The sequence below is a fragment of the Gigantopelta aegis genome, chromosome 11 (assembly GCF_016097555.1).
Source record: "Gigantopelta aegis isolate Gae_Host chromosome 11, Gae_host_genome, whole genome shotgun sequence".
NCBI classification, from domain to species: domain Eukaryota; kingdom Metazoa; phylum Mollusca; class Gastropoda; order Neomphalida; family Peltospiridae; genus Gigantopelta; species Gigantopelta aegis.
The window spans coordinates 16,123,030-16,150,778 of NC_054709.1; the positions used below are offsets into that span (position 1 = coordinate 16,123,030).

The 27,749-nt window shown below is 37.6% G+C and overlaps 1 protein-coding gene across 1 annotated transcript; it reads left to right on the forward strand.

Annotated features, from left to right (window-relative positions):
• Positions 1-1,318: 1,318 nt before the first annotated feature.
• Positions 1,319-21,057, forward strand: LOC121385413 (glycerol-3-phosphate dehydrogenase [NAD(+)], cytoplasmic-like). The gene is made up of 9 exons (XM_041516084.1): positions 1,319-1,421; positions 4,943-5,123; positions 7,403-7,543; positions 8,571-8,712; positions 10,446-10,558; positions 13,557-13,677; positions 14,888-14,997; positions 15,942-16,048; positions 17,053-21,057. The coding sequence occupies exons 1-9, from the start codon at positions 1,378-1,380 to the stop codon at positions 17,147-17,149; spliced, it is 1,056 nt and encodes a 351-aa protein (XP_041372018.1). The 5' UTR covers positions 1,319-1,377; the 3' UTR covers positions 17,150-21,057.
• The last annotated feature ends 6,692 nt before the right edge of the window (positions 21,058-27,749 follow it).

Here is a 27,749-nt window from a genome sequence, read left to right on the forward strand (position 1 = left end):
AGTGGAGCACTTTATTTATTTCATTTCATTTCAACTTAGTTTTGTGCTTATATCCAATTAAGGTTCAAGCATGCTGTCCTGGGCACCCACCTCAGCTATCTGGGCTGTCTGTCAAGGACAGTAGGCTACTTGTTGGTGGTTAGTGAGAGAGAATAGGGTGTAGTGGTCCATTGAGGCCTGGGTGGGAGCCGGTACAGGGCTGCGAACCCTGTACCTACCAGCCTTATGTCTGATGGCTTAATCACGACACCACCGAGGCTGGTCTGTATTTTTTACTGGTTTCAACGAGTTTACATTGAACATATACAAATGTACACTAAATAAAATATATTCATTTGTGGAAGTAAGGTGGGGCGTGTCACAGATAACACAAATCAGGTCACTATTATATTTATTGGGCCTGTTCCACAAAGCGATCTTAGCGCTAAGATCAACTTAAGTGTATAAGATAGGTATGCACTTAAATGGTGATCATCTAAGATCACTGTGTAACTGGGCCCAGGTTGCAGGTATGTTTACTCCACAAACATGTGACAACAAAAGCCAGTATTGTTTGTTACTTTAGGTGAGGGTGTCACAGATAACAGTATTTGCAGAAATAAACCATGTCACAAAAGCCACCAGAAATAAAATGCAATTCTTGTATGTACCGGTAGGTTGCTTTGTACCAAACCAGGTGCATGATCTAGCCTAGTTGGTAGAGTACTCACCTAAGGTGTTTTGGTTGTAGGATCGAATCCCCTTGGTGGACCCATGGTCTGTTTTTTTTTAAACCTGTAAGGAGTAGATCTACAATTTAAAAAAAAAAAGATAATTTAAAAAAACTGGGCAACTCCCTTCATTTCATCTTATTTTTGTGTTTATATCTAATTAAGGTTCAAGCACACTGTTCTGCGCACACATTTTGTATATATGGTTAGTGAGAGAGAAGTCGGTATATAGTGGCCTTACATACACCTCCCCATTGAGCCATTATAGCTATTTCTGGGTGAGAGCATTCAGAACCCAGTACCTTCCAGCCTTAAATCTGATGGCTTAACCTCTACATCATCAAGGTCATTCACTCATTGTGACTCTTCGCACATAAACTTGTCACACATGGCTAGAGGAGACATTTGTGTTATATGGTTAATTCAAATTTTAAAAAATGTAAAAATTAAAGTAGATTTAATATACTTATTTATTGCCTGGGCCGATTGATACATTGTTTTAGTTTTATAAGAAAGTGTTAACTTTATCGATAATGAGAATCGATTTGGTGTCAAAGAACCTGCTAGGTGTTGTGGGTTTTTTCCGTTTAGAGTTATCTAACCTTGAAACTACAGTCAAAGCTTGTTGGTCAAAGGTCGTTTTGCGGATTTTGCTTCTTGGAAAGTCATGTCATCAAAGAAAAAAGTGGCTATTGTTGGCTCAGGAAATTGGTAAAAATATCAGAAATAATATTTGACAAAAATAACGTTTTTATATTTTATTTTAGCACTTCTTGCTTTTTGTCACTGTTGTTCGGTTCAGATGTGTATTGTCAATGCCCTTAATTCCGTTATGCTTGAACCTCCGTAAGGTTTGATTTCTCGTGCACGCTCCTCACAGTCAACTTCAGATTTGTTTTCATTCACTAGTTCATGATGCTGTCGCTCTGGGGCGAAATATGCCTTTACACCTACATGGCATTCAACCCTTACTGAAAGTTGATGCAGATACTCCACACTTAAAATTTTTGTATTCATGATAACCGATAAGACCTGGCTAATGCTTATAAAACTTTTAGTATGTCCTACAGGGAATTCCTTTTTTTCATGCTATGGATATAACTACAAGTTATTTATTTCTGAGCCGATTGTTTTCTAAATTGGACACACATTTTTTTTTTTTTTTTTATTTCCAAAACATTTTTACTTTTCTTCTTACATCAAACAAAACTGAAATTATTTACAAAAAGAAAACATTTTAATAGGAGTATTGAATGGACTACAGAGTCAAAACTCCAGTACTAGAGTCTGAGACTAATGTCATGACAACGCCATACAAATTGTATATGTATGATGTTATTAGAAATTGAGTCTAGACTATAAATGTTTTTTAAACATTGGCCCAGGGACCTAGCCTGGTGCTTATAAAATGTTATTCTAGACTCGAGACTAATAGAGTCTGAGATTCCAATGTCATGACAACCCATTACAAATTGTATGTGTGTGATGTCATTAGAAATTTCAGTCTAGACTGTAAAAGTTTTTTAATCACTAGCCCAGGGACCGAGAACATTTTGAAGGTTTGTTTTGTTTAACAACACCACTAGAGCACATTGATTTGTTAATCATCAGCTATTGGATGTCATACATGATCTTTTGACACAGTCATAGAGAGGAAACCCACCACATTTTTTCATTAGTAGTAAGGGATCTTTTATATGCACCATCCCACATACAGGACAGCACATACCATGGCCTTTGATATACAAGTTGTGGAGCACTGGCTGGAACGAGAAATAGCCCAATGGGCCTACCAATGGGAGTCGATCCATTTTGAAGGTGTCGTACTGCCAGGAGATGAAAACAATGGTTCTAACTGCCAAAACCACCAAGGATGCCATATTGTAGCACTCGAATGAGTTGCCTACTAAGCTGAAATATGGTTCGCTAGTAAACAAAATGAACAAAATGCACCCACTCTGAAAGTATTACGGCAAGGTTGAGAATTGTTAGAAAATCCAGCAGGATTGAAATTAGTCTCGTCATTAGACTTAATGTGCAGTCCTTATGTTTTGATGTGGACATGTGCTCTCGCTCACGTTAAAATTTGTTTTGTTTAACTAGAGCACATTGATATAAACTGACGATCAAAAGAAAGTATACCAATGATTTTTTTAAAGTATTAAAAACAACACAAAACACAAGTTGATGCAAATGTTATATTTTGGAAGTATAATAATTTGGCGATAAATAAACACAAGTATACTCAATAAAACCCATAAAATGATAATATCACAGTTCACAACAGCACTAGGGTGAAATGTGAGATTTCATAAAGGACCACTCATAACGAAGGTGAATAAATTTGACCACAGAGAACATGTTTCAATAGCGTGTATGTCCACCATGTTCAAGTATGCAAGCATGGACCCGACGTCGGACAGATTTCCATCAATGACAATAAGGTCTGTTCTGTCCGCTGTTGGCCACAGATACCGCCCCAAGCCATCACAGATCCACCACCAAACGGTTCAGTCTCCTGAACACAGCACGGAGCTGTTCTCTCTCCTGCACGTCGGTATATCCGAGTCCTGCCATCAGCTCTGAATAACTGGAACCTGCTCTCATCAGAAAAGAGTACACGTTGCCAGTTCCGATGTTGCCAACATTGAAACTGACGTGCCCAATGTAAACGTCGGAAGTCGGTGTTGCCTCGTCAATGTCATCCCTCTGAATGGTCGATAGGTCCTGATACCATGCTATCGTAGTTGACGTACAGTGTGACGATTGATGACATGTCCAAGGCCAGTCGCTGCAGATGACGTCATAGTGAGGAATCTGTTACGTAAGTGTAAGATACGGAGATGGCAGTCCTTGTTGGCTGTTGTGACACGGGGTCTTCCACTTCATGGTCTGTCTGCAGTCCTGCCAGTCACCCTGTAACGCTGTATCAACCTGGTGATCGTAAATTTTGTGCAATTCAGGATTCTTGCCACATGAGCATAACTCGCACCCAACTGCACCATACCAATAGCTCTCTCTCTTTCTTCAGCAGTTAGCCTTGCCATGTTCTCTGGTGTTTTACTGTTGACTGAGGCATGTTCTAAACAATGGCACCCTTTTTTATACCCTTATGTGCACAAGTATCATGTTTCTCGTACAGTATAAATTTGATGAATAAACTCATTTTGCATGTGCGGCAACGCCCAAACGCAGCAATGTGCGACTATTCGTCATTGATTGCATTATAACGAACAATACTGGAACCTATCTAACCTTCCATGAATGTGTATTGTGTTTATTTATCATAAAAATAATTGGTATACTTTCTTATGATCGTCAGTTTATTCATCATTGGCTATTGGATGTCAAACATTTGGTAATTTTAACATAGTCTTGAAGTGGAAACCTGCTATATTTTTTCCATTAGTAGCAATTGAGGGATCTTTTATATGCACCATCCCACAGACAGGATAGCACATACCATGGCCTTTGATATACCAGTCGTGGTGCACTGCCTGGAAAAACCTGGTGTCGGTGATGTTGTGGTTAAGCCATCAGACATAAGTCTTCGTAGTGCAGTACTGGCTCCCACCCAGAGCGAATTTTAACAACTCAAATGGGTAGGTACAAGACCAGTAACCCTCTTCTCTCTCAATCACCACTAACCACCTGGACAGACAGCCCTGATTGCTGATGTGTGTGCCCAGGACAGCATGCTTGAACCTTAATTGGATATAAGCACGGAAATAAGTTGGAAAAAATAGGAAAAAATAGGAAAATGTAGTGGGTTTCCTCTCTAAGACTATATGTAAAAATGACCAAATGTTTGACTTCCATTAGCTGATGATTAATAAATAAATGTGCTCTGGTGGTGTCATTAAACAGAACATACTTTAACTTTTTTGCTCACATGTGCTTGCCCAAAACAGTTTCCGCATTACACGCCGATATCACCAATTTATTTACTAAAAATTACTTTGGATTTGGCATGAGGCAGTAGTGCACTGGAGTTGATCTTTATGCTGAGATGGAATGGGGCCCGGGAATTATTTAGAAGACCAATTGCTCAATATATATATATATTTCTGAGTGAATTTCAGTTTACAGAGGGTCAGTTATTGAGAGGTTTCACTGTATATATATATTCAGAAATTTTAGATAGATTTTTTCTTTAAAATATAACACAAATGCTTAGGTGCGCTGACTTTAGTGCCACCAATGTATGGAAATTGTTACTTGTTTCTTTCCAGGGGTTCGGCTATTGCTAAGATAGTGGGCAACAATGTTGCGGCTCAGAAAGATAAGTTTGTAGATGAGGTACGGATGTGGGTCTTTGAGGAGAAGGTGAATGGACGCAACCTGACAGAAATTATCAACGAGGACCACGAAAACGTCAAATACCTACCAGGCATCAAACTACCAACAAATATTGTACGTATTTTACTATATATTTATATGCAACAGTGTTCTCAAGGAATGAAAATTAAAGGGGTGGGTTGACCCCATGCCACACCCCATCCAACTCCGAAAACCCCCTCGTTCCAGCCAGTGCACCACACTGGTATACATATATCAAAGGCCGTGGTATGTGTTATCCTGTCTGTGAGATGATGCATATAAAAGATCCTTTGCTGCTAATCGAAAAGAGTAGCCCATGAATTGGGGACAGCGGGTTTCCTCTCTCAATATCTGTGTGGTCTTTAACCATGTGTCAGACGACACATAACTGTAAATGACATGTGTTGAGTGCGTCGTTAAATAAAACATTTCCTTCCTTCTTTCCGAAAACCCCCAAAATGCACACAAAAAGGGGGAAGTGGCAAAATGCAAAAGGTTGCACTGCACCCCTTAAAGCAGACCAGCGAGCACACCGATGCAAGGATGTTACTTGCTTTGAAAAAAAAGTTAGTTGAGTCGTAAAATAATTTTCATGAATTGGATCTGAACTGGATAAATTTTTACCTTCATTGATGTGTGATATTTAATTTTCTTCCTATTATAATGACCGGCCAATGTGGCGTCGTGGTTAGCCATCGGTCTACAGGCTGGTAGGTACTGGGTTCGGATCCCAGTCGAGGCATGGGTTTTTTAATGCAGATACCGACTCCAAACCCTGAGTGAGTGCTCCGCAAGGCTCATTGGGTAGGTGTAAACCACTTGCACCGACCAGTGATCCATAACTGGTTCAACAAAGGCCATGGTTTGTGCTATCCTGCCTGTGGGAAGCGCAAATAAAAGATCCTTTGCTGCCTGTTGTAAAAGAGTAGCCTATGTGGCGACAGCGGGTTTCCTCTCAAAATCTGTGTGGTCCTTGACCATATGTCTGACGCCATATAACCGTAAATAAAATGTGTTGAGTGCGTCGTTAAATAAAACATTTCTTTCTTTCTTTTCCTATTATAATGAACCTTTAATGTTGGGCTATTTCTCGTTCCAGCCAGTACATCACAATTGGTATATTATATCAAAGGCCATGGTATGTGCTGTCCTGTCTGTGGGATGGTGGTGCATATAAAAGATGCCTTGCTGCTGATGGAAAAATGTGGCAGATTTCCTTTAGAAGACTTTGTGTCAGACAGGGCCTCCATGAGTCCAAAATATTGGAAATATTGGACTCTAGTGCAAGGTCAAACTTGACCCAGACCCAAAGTACCCGACACTTACATAACAAGATAATGAGATTAAGCAGAGCTAGCTCTGGCACTCGCCAAATTCACCAATTGCGAATTTTTTGAAAACAGTTAGCGAATTTTATGTTAGTTTGGCAAAATAAATTACCTGTAATAACTGACATTTTTTAGATAATAACTGACAATTTCTGCAATTTTTAAAGTTTAATAAGCAATTTGGTGAATTGTTTTGCTCACCCAAAGCTAGCTCTGTTAAAGAATAAAGTAAAATAGCATTATGCATATTAATTCCAAAGCTGAATATGGATGCCAAATAATGTCATTGTATTGTATTCCGTACTCGTACATTCGACTTTTGTTTTCCCTCCATGCCTCATAGCCCTATAATGTAACTGGCGGCAAACATATGTCAAAATGTCATACAATGGTATAATTAAATGAGAGTGCTCTTCCTTGCATAGGTACTCGAGTCTTGTGAACAGACTCGAGTCTTGCTAGACATGGCTCGAGTATTCAAGTACTCGTGGAGACCTAATGTCAGAATTACCAAATGTTTGACATCCAATAACCGATGATTAATAAATCAATGTACTCTTGTAGAATTTTTAAACAAAACAAACTTTAACTTTAAAGGGACATTCCTGAGTTTGCTGCATTGTAAGATGTTTTCGACTAATAAAGTATTTCTATGATTAAACTTGCATGTTAAATATATTTCTTGTTTAGAATATCAGTGTCTGTATATTCAATGTGTTTCTGGTCATCTTAATATTTGTAAGAAGCTCAAACTGGATTTCGTCTTCCGAAAAAAAAAAATTTCAGGAAATAAAACGAAATTTAACCTAGTACAAATGTCAGAACAATCAGAAACATGTTTAATATAGTCACTAATATTTTATGCAGAAAAATATATTTGATATGTAATTACAATCGTTAAAATGTCTCTGGTAGTCAATGACATCTTTAGAAATGCAGCAAACTCAGGAATGTCCCTTTAACTTTTTCCATACAATAATTTAATGTGCCTTTAATATTTACTAGAATATGTGCTATTGAAATATCTGAATGTCTCGTTTTCAGAAAGCTATTCCCGATGTAGTGGATGCAGTGAAAGATGCGGACATCTTGATCTTTGTACTTCCCCATCAGTTTATGCCTCGCATCTGCCAGCAGATCAAAGGTCACAGCAACAAAGAAGCCATCGGGGTCACCCTTATTAAAGTAAGTTCACATTCACTGAAGTATTATTGTCTGTTATTTCTTTTATGTTCATTGGAGCATGAAAACAAAAATCATCCACAAACTGTGTGAATTGGCTAGCTCAAGATGTTTTGTTTTCTCCATTGATCATCGCATAATGTCAACAAATCAATAAGTATATATTAATATTCAACTAGGAACTAAATTTCGATAAACTGCAGTAACAAGAAGTTTCTACATCGTCAATTACAGCAATGCACACGATACAGACTTTGTTTTCTTTTCACTTTAAAGTTTCATGACAGGAAACGACCTTAACCTTTAGACTACTGGATTAATTTTTAACAAAAACCACGTTGAGTGGGTACAAGTTTATAATTTTTACTCACATATATTCACTTAAATGTTTCATAAATACATGAACTAAAGTTCATATATGAATCGGTAAGTATTATTTTCGTGTCTTTTTTTGTAATTTTTATTATTTTAGATCGGCTAATGGTGATTAAAATTAGGCAAAAAATCGAAAAAGTTGCGTTTACTTATGGGCATTTGTGGCCAACTGTCCAGTATTTATGTCCATTATTCCCGATAACAGTGGTTTTCTGACCAGAATTTTTTTTAAAACCCGAACTACGATTCATATTGCAATATTTGGTCATTTTCGTTGTTGGTAAAACGATAAAATTTATTATCAAGTTAGCTGTTACAATCAGCTATCGATCCCTGAAAATTACCGCGACGTGCCGCCATTGTTGTCAAGCAAAAATACTTGCCGAAAACCACTTTTTGAACTCAAAATTTCAAGGTATTTTCAATTGAAAAAATCAAAACAAAAACCACCATTTTGAAAAAAACCTTTTTTCTTTAATTATATTTCCGTTTCCGGTGAGTGTCATGTGCAAAACGGCGGGAAATATGAATTGGGGAATGCACTGTATACAGTGTACAGTATATCGCCTGCAGTAGTCAGAAGGTTAATAAAAACTCAGCTAACTCCCACCCACCCTACCCTTTTATTAAAGCTGCACATTGTTTATATCTGTAGGGTTTCGACACGCTGGAAGGCGGTGGTATTCTCCTGATCTCGGACGTTATACGTAACAATCTGAACATCCCCTGTGCTGTGCTGATGGGTGCTAACATCGCCAATGAAGTGGCAAAGGAGAACTACTGTGAAGCCACAATAGGTAAAGAAAGAAATGTTTTTTATTTAACGACGCACTCGACACATTTTATTTATGGTTATATGGTGTCGGACAGATGGTTAAGGAATGAAATGTTTTATTTAGTGACGCACTCGACACATTTTATTTATGGTTATATGGCATCAGACATATGGTTAAGAGAGAGGAAACCCGCTGTTGTCAATTCATGGGCTACTCTTTCCGATTAGCAGCAAGGGATCTTTTATATGCACCATCCCACAGACAGGGTAGTACGTACCACAGCCTTTGATATAGCAGTCGTGGTGCACTGGTTGGAATGAGAAATAGCCCAATGGGCCCACTGATGGGGATTGATCCCAAACCGACCACAATAGGTAAGACACGATGTGAAATAAAGCTAAACATTTATTTTGATTAATGACTCCACTAGAGCACATTAAGCATTGACTACTGGATGTCAAACATTTGATAATACTGACACACAGTCATGTGTTAAAGTTTGTTTTATGTGTAGTAATACCACTAGGGGACACTGATTCATTAATCATTGCTATTGGATGTCAGATAATATCAGTGGCATAGGAAGGTGCCAAAAAGTGTGGGGGGCGGGGGCACACTTTTATATTTACACACTTTTACACTATTATAAATCAAATATAAAGCAAAATGTCTGAAAAGTGGGGGGGGGGGGGGAATGCCAGTGAATATCTAATAATTTAAACACATACACATTGTCTTCAGAGGAAACTCGCTACATTTTGCCCATTAGCACCAAAGGATGTTTTGTATGCATTTTTCCCCAGACAGGGCAGCACATACCATGACTTGATATAGCAGTCGTGTGGCACTGGTGGGACGGGGGGGGGGGGGAAACCTAGTGGGTCATCCACCAAGAGGGTTTGATCCTATGACCTACGCATTTGAGATGAGTGCTCTACCAACTGAGCTAATTCCTACCCTAACGGTGAGGAATGATGCAAGTTTGTCATGAAGTTTGTTCTGAACTTCTGATGTCAATGCTGGCTAAATGTTAAAATAAAACTGGTTGGACTGTATTACAGATTAGCTCAGTAGTAGAGGGCTTGTCTGAGGTGTGGTTAGCTGCATGATGGATCATGCTTGATAGACACAGGTGTTTTCCTACAGTCCCAATCAGAACATGTACCCTATGACTGGTCCATTGACCAATGTTCTTACTGTGTACAGGAAAGTGCAAATGGAAGATCCTCTCTGTCTGTCTGTCTCTCTCTCTCTCTCTCTCTCTCTCTCTCTCTCTCTCTCTCTCTCTCTCTCTCTCTCTCTCTCTCTGTGTCTGTCTCTCTCTCTCTTATTCTCTCACTCTCTCCTCCTGTCTGTTTTCTCCCCCCTCTTTCTCTCGTCTCTCTTTCTCTCTCTATCCCCCGTATCTATCTCTCTGTCTCAATTCCTGTCTGTCTCTCTCTCTCTCTTGTCTGTCTGTCTGTATCTGTCTCTCCTTCCCTCTCTCTCTCTCTGTCTCTCACTCGCTCGCTCGCTTTCTCTATCTCTCTCTCTCTCGCTCCCTCCCTCCCCCCTCTCTCTCTATCTCTCTCTCTCTCTCTCTCTCTCTCTTCCACCCCCCCCCCCCCCCGACACTGATCTGATGTAAAGATAATTTTATTGTGGTCTACACCTGGCCTGTACAGGGCTTGCTCTGTTTACGAAATGAAAAAAATTGTTACACAACGTTTACAGTGAGTCGTATATATATTTATGACCTTTTCCATAACTTTCAGGTTGTAAAGACAAAACACTAGGTCTTGTGTTGAAGAGTGTTTTCCAGACTCCATATTTCAGAATAGTTGTCGTGGAAGATGAACAGACAGTGGAAGTGTGTGGAGCCCTGAAGGTTAGTACGGCAATCCCTCTGGGGACACGGCAGTCCCTCTGGGGATACGGCAGTCCCTCTGGGGACACGGCAGTCCCTCTGGGGACACGGCAATCGCTCTGGGGACACGGCAATCCCTCTGGGGACACGGCATTCCCTCTGGGGACACGGCATTCCTTCTGGGGACACGGCAGTCCCTCTGGTGACACGGCAGTCCCTCTGGTGACACGGCAATCCCTCTGGGGACACGGCATTTCGGTTTTTATTTGTTGATGGCAGCGGGACGTGGCCCAGTGATAAAGCCCTCGCTTGATGTACGGTCGGTCTAAGATCGATCCCCGTCGGTGGGCCCATTGGGCTATTTCTCATTCCAACCAGAATGAATGAATTTTAACGACACCCCAGCACGGAAATTAAATCGTCTGTTGTGTGTCAGATCATTGTAACTGGTGCACCACGGCTGATGTATCAACGGCCATGGTATGTGTCATTCTGTCTGCGGAATGGTGCATATAAAAGATCCCTTGCTGCATTGGGGGAAAATGTAGCGGGTTTCCTCTAAGACTATATGTCAAAATGACCCAATGTTTGACATCCAATAGCCTATGATTAATAAATCAATGTGCTCTAGTGGTGTTGTTAAACAAAACAAACTTTGAAACTTATTTGTTGATATTTGTTTTAGAATTATTTCTCAAAAATAGTTTGTATGCGCCTGATGCACGGTCTGTCTAGGATCGATCCCAGTCGATGGGTCCATTAGGCTATTTCTCATTATAGCCAGTGCAAAGGCCATGGTATATGCTAACCGGTTTGTTGAATAGTGCATATAAAAGATCCTTTGCTTCTACTTGGAAAATGTAGCAAGTTTCTTCGCTTAAGACTATATGTCAAAATTGCCAACTGTATAATATTATTAATTTAATTTTCAAGTGGTGGACCAATACATATCTTCTGAGTTGGGGTTTTCATGTAGTATCCTGCTTGTCCTTGACAGAATATCATTGATGATGTATGGTGTATGATTAACAGAATATCATTGATGATGTATGGTTTATGATTGACAGAATATCATTGATGATGTATGGTTTATGATTGACAGAATATCATTGATGATGTATGGTTTATGATTAACAGAATATCATTGATGGTTTATGATTGACAGAATATCATTGATGATGTATGGTTTATGATTGACAGAATATCATTGATGTATGGTTTATGATTGACAGAATATCATTGGTGATGTATGGTTTATGATTGACAGAATATCATTGATGATGTATGGTTTATGATTGATAGAATATCATTGATGATTTATGGTTTATGATTAACAGAATATCATTGATGATGTATGGTTTATGATTGACAGAATATCATTGATGATGTATGGTTTATGACTAACAATATCATTGATGATGTATGGTTTATGATTAACAGAATATCATTGATGATGTATGGTTTATGATTGACAGAATATCATTGATGATGTATGGTTTATGATTGACAGAATATCATTGATGATGTATGGTTTATGATTGACAGAATATCATTGATGATGTATGGTTTATGATTGACAGAATATCATTGATGATGTATGGTTTATGACTAACAATATCATTGATGATGTATGGTTTATGATTAACAGGCTTATGATTGACATAAAATCATTGACGATGTTTGGTTTAAGATTAACAGAATATCATTGATGATGTATGGTTTATGATTGACAGAATATCAATGATGATGTATGGTTTATGACTAACAATATCGTTGATGATGTATGGTTTATGATTAACAGAATATCATTGATGATGTATGGTTTATGATTAACAGAATATCGTTGATGATGTATGGTTTATGATTGACAGAATATCATTGATGATGTATGGTTTATGATTGACAGAATATCGTTGATGATGTATGATTTATGACCGACAGAATATCATTGATGATGTATGGTTATGATTGACAGAATATGGTTTAAGATGTATGGTTTATGATTGACAGAATATCGTTGACAATGTTTGGTTTATGATTGACAGAATATCATTGATGATGTATGGTTTATGACCAGACCTGTTAACCCTCCCGGATTCCGCGGGAGTCTCCCGGTATTTGATCAAATCTCCTTTCCCCTGTGCGGGAGACAGTTTCTCCTGTTAAATGACATTTTTGTAAGCATAAACAAAAATCGATCCTCTTTTGTCAGAATAACAGAAGGGAAGTAACTCTGCCTTTTTTTCTCATTCGGAAAATGTCGACTACTTTCGGTTTCCTAGAATGTAACAGGCCGAATTGTCCCGACTGTTTAACCTTTGCCGAAGTGAGAATTGTGGGATAGCCTATTTATATTGTTAAAAAAGCACATGGAGTTTATAAAATGACGTGTTATTATAATGTTTGTTGTCATCGTAATGGCTACGAAGCGTGTTGCCGCTAATTCAACAGGCATTCTTGTTCAACTTTGACATTCAGTGTTGCCATATAAAAAAAAAAAAACCTATCCAATTTAGTTCTAATAATACCTCTGAATTGTAAAATGTCTGCCCACTGGATTACATAATGCAACTATGACAAATCTGAACTGCCAGACTCCCGAGTTGACAGCGATACACCCGATGCATGTTAAAATCACATGTCACAGCAAGACAACGAAAAGACCAATTAGCTGTATAAACATACTTGTCTCAGTTATGTGACAGAATATGGTTTAAGATGTTTGGTTTATGATTGACAATATCATTGATGATGTTTGGTTTATGATTGACAGAATATGGTTTAAGATGTATGGTTTATGATTGACAGAATATCGTTGACAATGTTTGGTTTATGATTTTCAGAATATCATTGATGATGTTTGGTTTATGATTGAAAGAATATTGTTGATGATGTATGGTTTATGATTGACACAATATCGTTGATGATGTATGGTTTATGATTGACAGAATTTCATTGATGATGTATGGCTTAATTATTGACAGAATATCGTTCACAAGGTATGGTTTATGTTTGACAGAATATCGTTGCCGTTGGTGCTGGGTTTGCCGATGGTCTGGGTTATGGTGACAACACAAAGGCAGCCATCATCAGACTGGGACTCATGGAGATGGTCCACTTCTGTAAAGTCTTCTATGCAGGTGGGTCTCAAACCACAGTTTACTTATAGTCCTTTCCACAGGGACAGGGCTTCTAGATTATGGTAGCCTCACTCCCATGGTTAGTGATATTCAATGTTGGGCTAGTAAATAACTACTACATGTATTATCATGCCCAATGGCTAGTGAATTTTTTTCGTCGAATGTTGCAGTTAAGTTTATTTTATAAATATGAATATCCTGCCCCCATCCCCAATATTAGTGTTTTTAAGCTCTTTCTCCCTCTTTTGCCCTTGACGCAATTTCACAAAACATTGTAAGCCTAGTTTTGCGCATAAATGTAAATCTACGACTAATCCATAATTCTTATTACTACTAACAGTACAACTAATATAGTTTGAAGTGCACATATTTTATTTTATTTAGTCCTTAAAATGCTCCATCTTCCTTGTTGATGTAATTTTCTGCATGAAATAGATGAGAAACATGTGTAAACTTTTGACTGGTATAATAATTGCTAGTCTCAGACGTACATTTATGATGTTTAGTGAAATTGGCTCCTGGAAACCGATGATTTCTGTCATTATTATATTTAATAAAATCCCTTCTCAGACACACCGACATGTTGTTATTGAATAATTCATTCAAGTCAGTGTTCTCGTCATATCAATATTTGTATGATTGTCTGGGAGGGATTTAGCTCAGTCGGTTGAGCACTCGCTTGAGGTGCTTGCATCGCAGGATCGAACCACCTCAGTGGATACATTCAACTGATTGTTTTTGTTTTCGTCCCAACCAATGGATCACAACTGGTCAAAGGTTGTGGTATATGTTTCCCTGCCTATGAAAAAGTGCATATAAAAGATCCCTTACTGCATTAAGAAAAATGTAGCGGGGTTTCCTCTGATGACGAGTCAGAATTACCCAATGTTTGACATCCATTAGCCGATGATTAATTAATCAGTGTGCTCTAGTGGTGATGTTAAACAAAAGAGGGTTTTTTTTGCATGATTGTCAGGCACTAATCTGTGATTGACAAAGTTGGATAAGCAGGACTAGCTCTGACACTAGGCCAAATTCGCCAATTGAAAATTTTAAAAGCAGTGGGCGAATTTTAGTTTAATAAACAATTTGGCAAAATGTTTTTCTCACCCACAGCTAGCCTTGTGATAAGTGACTTCTTCTGTCCCCGAAGAAAGGGGAGAGAAGTTTGACAAAAATGAGCGAAATGATGAAATGTTTATTTTTCCAGGCTCCAACCAGTCGACGTTTTTGGAGAGCTGCGGGGTGGCCGATCTAGTTACGACGTGTTACGGAGGAAGAAATCGGCGAGTCGCTGAAGCTTTTGCTAAGACTGGAAAGGTAAGACAGTGAAGAGAAAAAGAAGGAAGTTATAGTCACATGACCGGAACTACAGGGAGCATACAGTAGAAGAATGTTAGGCCATCCCATTGGCTGTTGGGATTTTTGGACCAGACCACTTGCATGGGGGTGGGGGGGGGGGGAGGTGCACTTGTTGAGGACAGGTAATGTATCTATAAAAGAGAAAACACTCCAAGTTTTCTCCAGACTCAAAAGGTGGTGTGTGTTAAACATTCATTCGTTTGTTCGTTCGTTCGTTCGTTCGTTCGTTCATTCAATCATCAAAAGTTTGTTTTGTTTAACGACACCACTAGAGCCTATTGATTATTCATCATCAGCTATTGGATGTCAAACATTTGGTAATTTTGACGTCTAGTCTTAGAGAGGAAACCCGCCACATTTTATGAGCTTTTATAGCATATAAAAGATACACCATCCCACAGGCAGGATAGCACATAAAACAGCCTTTGATATACCAGTCGTGGTGCACTGGTTAAAGTGAGAAATAGCCCAATAGGCCCACTGGCGGGGATCGATCCCAAACTGACTGCGCATCAAAATAGAGGTGATAAACGCTGTTCCCCAAATAATCACGCCCAAATTCAATACAAACATGCCGACATCAAAATATTTTACCTCAAAACCACTGAAATGTTCAGGTTAATTACATTAAAATAACTTGAAATGCATTTCTGAATACTGACAACTCTGCAGCAGCTGTTAATGACAGTACTGAACTAAAACGACCTTCCTGTGCTCAGAAAAGACAAAAGTCCCTGTTGTGCCCAAATTAGTGATACCTAAAGCCCCGTTCGTTCCTTCCTTCCTTCCTTCTTTCCTTCCTCCCTCCCTGCCTCCCTTCCTTCCTCTCTCCCTCCCTCCCTCCCTCCATTCATTCATTCATCCAATCAAAACTAACATTCCTTTCTTTTACTTTCCTTCAGTCTATAGATGCCCTGGAAAAGGAGTTACTCAATGGCCAGAAGGTGCAGGGTCCACCAACCGCGGACGAAGTAAACTTCATGCTCAAGGCCAAAAACATGGAGGACAGGTCAGTTCTTCATGTTTGTCAGTTAATTAATTAAAAACACGTCCCTCATTTAAAAAAACGAAACGTTATGTGATAAAAAAATTCTCCCTCTCTCTCCCCCCCCCCCCCCCCCCCATCCCCAGTGGAATAAGATTTTTGTTTTGTTTTAGTTTTGTTTTTAGGATTAGGGTAATTGATCACAATTTTAATTCCTAAAATATGATACTGATAATACTGAAACACACTCTGGTAATAACCTCTATATATATCTTGTTTTGGAAATGAATTCTTCATATATATATATATATATATATATATATACCGGCCTCGGTGGTGTCGTGGTTAGGCCATCGGTCAACAGGCTTGTAGGTACTGGGTTTGGATCCCAGTCGAGGCATGGGATTTTTAATCCAGATACAGACTCCAAACTCTGAGCGAGTGCTTCACAAGGCTCAATGGGTAGGTGTAAACCACTTGCACCGACCAGTGATCCATAACTGGTTCAACAAAGGTCATGGTTTGTGCTAGCCTGCCTGTGGGAAGCGCAAATAAAAGATCCCTTGCTGCTAATCGGAAAGAGTAGCCCATGAAGTGGCGACAGCAGGTTTCTTCTCAAAATTTGTGTGGGCCGTAACCATATGTCCTGATGCCATATAACCGTAAATAAAATGTGTTGAGTGTGTCGTTAAATAAAACATTTCTTTCTTTTTTTAATTAATTAGAAACACATCCGTCATTTAAAAAAACCCAACATGTGATGATTTTTCCTCCCTCCCCCCCCCCCCCCCCCCCATCCCCAAGAGGAATAGGATTTTTGTTTTGTTTTAGTTTTGTTTTTAGGATTAGGGTACTTGATCACAATTTTTCTTCCTAAAATATGATACTGATAATGCCAAACACACTCTGGTAATAACCTCTATATATCTTGTTTTGGAAATCAATTCTTCATATATACTTTAAATATCTCTCTTTTTTTATCACACTGATATGGTTGTGTGTTTTTACTCTTTTCTTTTTGTTTCTAGGTTTCCGCTCTTTACGGCTGTTCATAAAATATGTAAGCAAGAAATTAAGGCTGAGGATTTGATAAAGTGTCTAAAGCAACACCCAGAACACATGTAGTAGTTAGTATGACTCGTATCTAACATTATACTGTGTGAAAGACGATTGAGAAGTATTATGCACTTGGAAATAATAGGGGTTTTGTTCACTAAATGTTTGATTTATTTCAAAAATACTTTGGATCTGTAACCAGCATTGTATTTTTTTTTTTTTAGTTTGTGTCCAATATTTTGGGGACTAAATTGTTTTTATGGTACAGTTGGTCTTATATTTATTTAGAACTTGGATATCATGTCATGTCAAAAAAAATTGAGTTATCTTCCCATCCCAACCAGTGCCCCATGACTGGTATATCAAAGGTCATGGTATGTACTGTCCTGTCTATGGGAAAGTACATACAAAAGATCCCTTGCTGCTTTATCGATAGTAGTGTTCCTGTCTCGGATGAAGGTGCTGGCAGTGATCAGAACCTATGCCCAAGACAGGTGTGCACTATTACAACTTGTTCTGAGTGCATTAAACCACTTGACCTTGACCTTGACTTTATTGGTAAGAGTTGCCTATATAGTGGGAGCAGGTTTCTTCTCTTTCAACTTGATATTGAAATAACCATAGGGTAAACACCAAATAGCTGTAGTTTTAAAATGTGCTGAGGTGTCCTGTCCTTTATGACATTTTGCTACTTTGGAATTAATTGATTCACTATCATGCAATTTAATTTAATTTCTTGTATCAGCTAGATGTTGAGGACAATTAACCATAGTTTAAAATGTGCTGAGATGTCATTACACAAAATATATCTTCCTGTCTTCCTTAATCAATGACTCAGTCTGATTTGCCATTTTGCTGCTTTGAAAGTACATTCATTTACTATCATGTTATTTTGGTACTGCTAGTTAAAAACATTGTCATAAGCATTTGGTGGTTGGGGTAGGTGTGTTACCAGTATTATTTTAAGATGTGACAATTATATTAATGTGAACAATGCAAATTATTATGTATTTTTTTATGGATTATTGATTTTGGGAAGAAATTAGACTTTCAGATTTCATCCCCATTGTGATTATTTATCTGTGAGTAGCTACATACATTTACTATGCTAAAACATAGATGTTTAAAAAACAGGTTTCATAAATTCGGCCCTGTTAGTCTGAGGAATCGTGCAGAAAACTTTGGAGTGTTCAGTGTTTTGGACCTCGAATTAAGACATCTTGGACCGATAGTAAAGTTGATTCCCAGACTGGCTCCGTAAAACTGACAGCTTGGACCGATAGTAAAGTTGACCCCCTGACTTTGGCACCAGAAAACCGACAGCTTGGGCTGGTATGTAGGAATGGCTGTCCAGTAAAAATCACACAAAACATTGTGAGAAGCAAAGGGTATTCATATTTTTTAGAATTAGTTTTTTTTAAATATTTTATATATCTCAGTTTATCACCATAATTCAGGCACGTGTACATGATTTCTAGCATGGGGGTCTATACTGTGGCGAGTGAGGTTTATGGGGGGGGGAGGGGGGAGGGTTTTCGAGTCATGCTCCCCTGGACAATATATTGAAATAAAGAAAATTTGCTTGAGCAGGGAAAGTTTTCGACTCAAGAACCCCCCCACCCACCCAGCACATATGCCTGATAATTACAATATGTTTGAACAAAACCATGTACATGTACTTAAATTGGTATGCGTTTATGGAGGAGAATCAGTCATAATGTTTGTGTGTTGATTTGATGCTATGTAATCATAATGATTGTGAAAATGTGACATACAGGTAAATTTAAAGTGCCTCTTCTATTGTACTTTTTATAATATATAGTTTACCAGTTTATATTTTGTGTGTCTACTGGTACATGTATTTTGTTATTTGTCTCTTAATACAAATAGTCCCTGAATCTTTAGGAATGTACTATGACATGTATTGCACTTGCAAAACATTATATTTATATAATGTACAATGTCGTGTATTATATTTATACAGTGAAACTCCTCTAAAACGGACACCCTTCAGACCAAGTAAAAAGTCTGCTTTTAAGAGGTATCCAGTTTAGAGAGGTTGACTTCTGCACAGATATTTAGAAAGGGACCATGAAACACATACGGTTTTGAAGGGATTCCGGTTTACAGAGGGTCCGGTTTACAGAGGGTCCGGTTTGAGAAGCGTCACTGTATAATGTATGATGCCTTGTATTATGTTTATTTAATTTACAATGGCTTGTATTATATTTAATGTACAATGCTTTGTACAGTCAACTCTCTTTATAACGGCCATGCTGGTGCTATACAGGTTTTGCCGTTACATTGATTTTGCCATAACTACAGTAGAATCTCATTGGCTCGACCTCGGAAGGGTCGATCGCACCGCAACGCTCGAACCAAAAACGAAATCCCTAGTTTTTTGTTCAGTAAACCCTTATATTAACTGATGATGGGTCGAACACGCCCAGGGTCGACTATAAGCCTTCGCTCGAACTAAATTATTGGAATTATCAGTCCCGTCTGTGTTATTAGCTATATTTCCCTCGAACTGGTGATCCAGCAAATATCAAATGGAAAACCACCGAAAAGGACCAACAATTGCTGTGCTTGTGCAGTTGGTTATTACAACCTTCGGATTAATTATTTAGGCGGAACAAGCTATAGATGAATCGGAGAATCGCAACAATAGCCATGCAATCATTTCTTTACCATACCGGTCATGTTGTGCGTTAAGCGGCTATCGGTAATGATCTGAAGTACAGCTAGTGGTACGGTACCTGTTTGATGAACCGTGATACCAATCAAACAGTTAGTGCACAAAATGTCCTCGGCGTGAAGCATTACTCTGAAAACGTCTACAAGACCAGTTTTAAATGAAACAATGGGCGAGTTACTCAGCTGTCATCACTTCAGCGACATACATGTCAACTCTTGTGGATCACCCATAAGACTTATGGATTTTTTAGCATTTGACAGTCTTACAGGCGTAGGACAAATTCCTTACGGGTAACACGCATTTTCAGGTTATTATTTTTTTTCATTATTATTATTTTTACACGACTCGTTATCATCTAAGTAAGCCATCCTTCATGATCCTTCGTGATTTTCGTTGTCCTTTCGTGAATCGGGAAACGGCCATTTTGTTGTATTTATTTTGGACAAGTGGTGCCACCTAGCGGATATATGTGCACTAATCAAAGTCTCACGTGATCTTTTGTGCATGCCACGCTGCGCGGGAAAGCAACTGTAAATTCACACCACATGCGAATTTTGTGTGTAAGCCGCGTTGGGGATCCAATAAAATTGTACTTGTTAATAGTCTCGATTTTCATTTTCATGTTGCCTTGAATTTAAAATCATCAGTTCCACGTCCTTTTGCAGCTTGCTTATGGATTTCTTATGGGTTTTTTGTCCACAGTCTTACAGGTGTTGATCAGTAAAGGTTGGCATCTATGTTCAGCAACCACACATTTAATTAATACTGACAAGGGGTTCTGTATCAAACAATCGGAGTAATTTGTAATAAATTCTTTCACTCTGATATTTTGCTATATAACACCTTGATGAAATTTTAAAGTTTGCAGTTACCAAAATAATATGTATCTAATTCAACTTTCTAACTGATGTTACGGAAGTATCCGGTGTTGACTGAATGGTTTGGTTGAACTACCTGATGGGTCGAACACTTTATCGAGCACCGACGGGGTTCGAGCCGACGGGATTCAACAGTATTGTTCACACAATTACTATTGGTACCAGGAAGTCAGATATTCTGTTGTAATGATCAAAATAAAACAGATGAATGTTCCCAGTAAAAGTTTGTCGGAACCTGAATATTCCATTATAATGAATACTGCTATAATGAGAGTCGATTCTATTATATTTATATAATGTACAATGTCAATGCTTGGTATTATATTTATATAATTATACTGATTTCCCTAGAAATTTGGCAAGGCATGGTAGACCAAACACTTTTGGGGCATTTTCACCATTTTCGGGGCATTTGTTTTTCATTAAAAATACACAAAAATTAATTGAAATAAACATTAATGTACTTACTTTAATAAATGAATGGCAAAAGATATAAAAGGCATATTTTATTAATTAATAATACCTTTTGGGGTGTTTTATAAAGGCAATTTTAGAATTAATTACTGAAAAAGGCTTGCTTAATCTCAGGGCAGCATGGTGCTGATTAAGGCAAGATGGTGCTGGACAGTTGAGGCATGGTGCTGCACCATGCTAAAACAAGCTAGGGAAAACACTAAATTACAGTGCATTGTATATTTATATAATGTATAATGTTTTGCACCATATTACATTTATGTAACTCTACAAGACATTGTATTATATTAAATAATTACGATGCTATGTATATTTATATAATGTATAATGTTTTGCACCATATTACATTTATGTAACTCTACAAGACATTGTATTATATTAAATAATTACGATGCTATGTATGTTTATATAATGTATAATGTTTTGCACCATATTACATTTATGTAACTATACACGGCATTGTATGATATTAAATAATTACGATGCTATGTATATTTATATAATGTATAATGTTTTGTACCATATTATAATTATGTAACTACATATACATGTACAATGCCTTGTGTTATATTTACATAATGTATGTTGGCATAACCGATTACTGTCTTAAGATATCAGCTTTATCCTGCGACGGTTAGAATGGCGAATGCAGCGAGGCTCTGCCGAGCTGCATTCGCCATTCAACCTGAGCAGGATAAAGCCGATATCTTAAGACAGTAACCAGTTATTTCTTTTATCCTGCAATCCTACAGGAATAGTAAACTAAAATATATTTGCATTTACTGTACTAAAACAAATGATTTAAAGAGAATGTTTATTGAAAATCTAGTCTGAAATACTTGAATTGAGTTGGGCTTATGTCACGTCACTGAACAAAAATATAGAGATTTATTTAGTCATCATATCCTGACAATGAATACAGTGATTGCAGGATAAATGATGTTATCTTCATCTGGAAAACCAAATATAATGTCCCATAATTTAAAGAGTACTTCATTTACCATTATATCTTTTTCAACTGTCGTAATTGTAATGTTTTAATACAATTCTTTATAGGTTTTTTTTTATTCAATGAAAAATAAATCGATGAATTTCAAAATTTTTACATCCAATAACCAATGATTAATTAATCAGTGTGCTCTAGTGGTGTCGTTAAACAAAACAAACAAACTTGAAAATAGGAAATTATAGCATATATGTAAATGTCAATGTATGCATATAAAAAAATCGAAAGGTTTTACCAAAAAAAAAAAAAATGACTGGTGTAATAAATAGAATAATAAGCTTGGTACCAGTTACTATCAAGTTTATGACCGTCATGAAATAATTTCTATTTGTTACTTGTTCAAGCTAATAAGTGAAAATTATTTCAGTCAGGAAATAAACTTAAGAAGGTGACTGGTGGCACTTTCATTATCCTCTTATATAATGTATGATGCCATGTATTATGTTCATGTAATTTACAGGTAAAATTTAATATGAAATAATAATGGAAAATTTACATTGTAATGCGTAATAAATAAAAGCATATTTCAATATACTTTTTGTTGTTGATGGGTTTTTTGGTTCATAATAGCAGCTTAGTTGGGAGTGTATTTTTTTTTTTCTGTGATAAGTGCTTTAGAAAATTGTTGGGTAGAATGTAGCCCAGTGGTAAAGCACTCGCCTGATGTGCAGTCAGTCTAGGATCGATCCCCGTCGGTGGGCCCACTGGACTATTTTTTATTCCAGCCAGTGAACCACGACTAGTATATCAAAGGCTGTGGTGTAATACTATCCTGTCTGTGGGATGATTCTTATAAAAGATCACTTGCTACAAATGGAAAAATGTAGTGGGTTTCCTCTCTAAAAGGACTGGCATCGGTGGCGTCGTGATTAGGCCATCGGTCAACAGGCTGGTAGGTACTGGGTTCGGATCCTAGTTGAGGCATGCGATTTTTAATCCAGATACCGACTCCAAACCCTGAGTGAGTGCTCCGCAAGGCTCAGTGGGTAGGTGTAAACCGCTTGCACCGACCAGTGATCCATAACTGGTTTGAACAAAGCCATGGTTTTTAATTTCTGTGGGAAGCGCAAATAAAAGATCCCTTGCTGTTAATCGGAAAGAGTATCCCATGAAGTGGCGACAGCGGGTTTCCTCTCAAAATCTGTGTGGTCTTTAACCATATGTCCAGATGAGGAAATCATCAAATGGTACAGCATTTGCTTGATGCACGGTCAGTCTGGGATCGATCCTCGTCGGTGGGCCCATTGGGCTATTTCTCTCTCCAGCCAGTGCACCACGACTGGTACACCAAAGGCCGTGGTATGTGCTATCCTGTCTCGGATGGTGCATATAAAAGATCCCTTGCTGCTAATCGAAAAGAGTAGCCCATGAAGTGGCGACAGTGGGTTTCCTCTCTCAATATTTGTGTTGTCTTTAGGGTCTGCTAGTGTTCACCTGTCCACTAGTGTAACAAAGAACACTAGCGGTTGCAATGTTGACCGCTAGTGTAATAATTTAAAATGTTACAGTAACAGTCAACACAGTCGACTAATTTTACTACATCGACCGTTAGTGTAACAACGCCAACGATTAGAACAGCAATTAATTAATTTAATTATTGAATATTCTTGTCCGTGTATTGGATAGATAACTGGATTCAAAACCAGTAGATACTTGGTTCGAACCCAGCGATAGGCTGTCTAGGCGTTTTAGGACAGGACAGGACAATATTTTACCATGCTTATGTCCACCAAAGGTTCAAGCATGCCCCCCCATGGGTACAGACTCCGTCTTCAAAGGGTGTACCCAGGGCGGGAGAGGGCGTTTTAATTACCAGCGCCATTTAAATAACTTGGTGGGTTGATCATCATGTTCATAACTGATAGGTACTGAGTTCGAACCCAACCAGAGGCTATGTGGATGTTATAATTACCAGCGCCATCTAAGTAACTTAGTGGGAAGATCATCATGTTCATAACTGATAGGTACTGAGTTCGAACCAAACCAGAGGCTATGTGGATGTTATAATTACCAGCGCCATCTAAGTAGCTTAGTGGGTAGATCATCATGTTCATAGCTGATAGGTACTTGGTTCGAACCCAACCATATTGCAAGAGCCATCTTGATAGCTTAGTGGTTAGATGACCGTGTTCAAAGATGGTAACTAGTACAGACTTCAAACCATCCCAGAGACGGTTTCATAATCATCATCAGGTTTGATATATTTATATTAATTTATAAAATTAATTAACTAATTTTTTTTTTACATCTTTATTAGCATAATCATTACAGCGACAGATTTCAAGTTAATACTGTCGACAAGACCAACAAATATTTTCAATACTGAACCATCTGTTTTGTTCTTCTCTAAGAAACAGCCATGTTCTGTTCCATCGTGTGTTTCTAATAACTTCCCTTAAACATAAAACTACACCGCTTCCTCTGCCAAAGGTACGAATTAGCCGCTGCACGCTAATAGGTGCTGGAACACTGGGTAATGTTGAACTGGATATATATATTCTTGGGGTTTCAGTTTCATTTACTATAGCACTGAAGAATTTGTTGACACGTTGTAACGTATATCTTGTACTGGGATCGTCTTTAATGCAAATATTAATTAATCAGTTCACATGCCCCAGGTGTAGCCGTTTGGGGTAGTACCCACTCCCCAACCCCTATGTTTTGTTATTGCCGCTATTCCCCATCCCTAAAAAAATCCAAGCTATATTGGCGGCATTGATTTCTTCTGATGTCTTTGATGTGTGGTACTGGAACACTTTGATGTCGATTGTTTCAGATGTAGCCTATCCTACTTGGAATTAAAAGGAAAGGAATGCTTTAAACGACACTCCAGCCAATTTTTTTTTTTTTTTCAAAAAGAAAGAATAATGTTCATGGTACATAAATTAAAAAACAAACAACTACAAGTAAATTATTTTGCAGAAAAAAATAATACATTATTAAACAAAATGGAGCTTCATTTTGAAATTACTATTTGTTACAAATGTTTGGTTTGAACACATTGCCATTATGTGATGTAAAAAACAAATCACATCCATACCTCCATGATCATAAACAATGAAATACATAAGGGTATCCCTAATATTAGAGTATTATTCACCTGTCCTCTAGTGTAACAATGAACACTAGCGGTTGCAATGTTGACCGCTAGTATAATAATTTAAAAGGTTACAGTAACAGTCAACACAGTCGACTAATTTTACTACATCGACCGTTAGTGTAACAACGCCAACGATTAGAACAGCAATTAATTAATTCAAAATATTGTTGTATTGCTGAAATATTAATGTATGTTGAATTATTAAAATTAAATGTTATGTTTTTGAAGTTCACACGCTGATGAACATCAAAACCGTTTTACCCACATAACATATTCTTGAAATTATTAATAGGTGTCAATTAAATGTATAGTCTATTCGTTTTTTAATAGACCAAGTTCCCATAGATAGATATACAAAAGAATAGGCGTATTTGTTAGAACTAAAATTCATGGTTAGCCAGCACATTATAGTGGTGCACTGTGTCTATTTATTATCGTACAGAATATTTGGGGATTTGCCTTATATGACACATAACAGCCTCTTGTAAAAACAGTACAATGGGGTGTCCTAATGAATATTAATTTTTTATTATAATTCTGTTGAAACAGTACGATATATACAAACTTCCAGAATACGCATTGTGATGTTTGACTTGTTGGAGACAAAACCTTAGTCCCCTCCGGTTAGGCTTAGAGGACTATAAATTGAAAAAGTAAATTTGTTTTATTTAATGATAAGCACATTGTCCATCATCATCTAAAACCCCTTAAATTCTCTCTTGTACAACAATAGGTTTTGATAATGAACACTATTGAATACGATGTGATGTTTCTTTCACATTTCATTGATATAAATTGACTAAATCAAAATAATGTCCAACATCAAAAACCAGTTATGTGAACACTAACGGTCAACATTATACATAGTTAACCGTTAATGTTCACGTTGTTACATAGTTCACATTGCAACCACTAGTGTTAACGTCAATTTTGTGAACACTAACGGTTGCATTGCAACCGTTAGTGTTCAACGCGGTCAACATTTGTGAACACTAACGGTTGCATTGTCGACCGTTAATGTTCATATTGTTACACTAGCGGTCAACATTGCAACCGCTAGTGTTCATTGTTACACTAGTGGACAGGTGAACACTAGCGGTCCTTAACCATATGTCCGACGCCATATAACCGTAAATAAAATGTGTTGAGTGCATTGTTAAATAAAACATTTCCTTCTTCCTTCATCAAATTCAGGCAAAATGAGCTGGCCTGAAACATTTTCACCATGTTTTCCCATCCTTCTACCCACAACATTGGTAGTAATCCATGTAAAAATGCATAGCGATTCGTTTGCAACCCATAATGCCATAACGATACATGTTGTTATTCAGATTTGGGCAAAAATTAGCCTGTCCCACTACAAAAATGGGAGCCCGTATGCCTATGAATGAGATGGACTGCACGGTTAAAACCTTTCCCGATATTGTGGACGACGGTTTTGGATGCATTCAATATTTGCTGTTAATATTTGTGTATTTTGTCATTTCTTTCCATCAATATTTGAGCAGTCACACATGTGAAAGCCTAGAACTCAGAAATTGAGTACACGTGACTCATAGTTGGATGTGTGGTGGGATGTAGCCCAGTAGTAAAGCACTCGCTTGTTGCGCAATCTGTTTGGGATCAGTCCCCCCTGTCAGTGGGCTCATTAGGCTATTTTTCTCTCCAGGCAGTGTACAACGACTGGTACATCAGAGGCCATGGTATGTACTACCCTGTCTGTGGGATGGTGCATATAAAAGATCCCTTGCTGCTAATTGAAGAGAGTAGCCCATGAAGTGGCAACAGCAGGTTTCCTTCCTCAATATCTGTGGTCCTTAACCATATGCTTGACGCCATATAACCACAAATAAAATGTTATGAGTGCGTCGTTAAAACATTTCCTTCCTTTCATAGTTGGACGTTGTTTACTTTGATTGAATAAGTGACATCTTTGTAGCTGTATTTTCACAAAATACAATTAAGATAAACTCGAGATTTAGTTTTTCAAGGTTATTACCTGTTATTGCTCATGTGACGGCTCATATATACAGGTAGCTTGATCGGCCAATTTTTAAAAAAAGAAGCAAAGACTAAATATATCAATAAAATGTTGATTTTTATTTCCTATAATAACTATTCAAAAATGCAATTCTGTTAAATCAATATACATGAAAATCAATGATGAGCTGTAAAGATTATTTCTAAAACTATCACAGCCACGTTTATAAACTTATAAACTGAACAAAATTAATTAATAGACAGTATTGCATGTACAGCCATGTTTATATCCTTATAAACTGAACAAAGTTAATTAATAGACAGTATTGCATATACAGCCATGTTCATAAACTTACAAACTGAACAAAGTTAATTAATAGACTGTTGCATGTGTATATCCAGGGCTTCTAGAATTTTTATAAAATTAACTAGCTACGATTAAAAATTAATTAGCACTTTGAATTTCAAGATGGGTAGCACACCCCTAGAACCTTACCCTGTATACTGTAATGCCATATTAATGTAGTGTAATT

Coding starts and splice junctions, on each gene's coding strand:
- LOC121385413 (XM_041516084.1), top strand. CDS start 1,378: ATGTCATCAAAGAAAAAAGTGGCTATTGTTGGCTCAGGAAATTG. Junction 7,544..8,570: donor TCGGGGTCACCCTTATTAAA/GTAAGTTCACAT, acceptor TTATATCTGTAG/GGTTTCGACACGCTGGAAGG. Junction 14,998..15,941: donor CTTTTGCTAAGACTGGAAAG/GTAAGACAGTGA, acceptor ACTTTCCTTCAG/TCTATAGATGCCCTGGAAAA.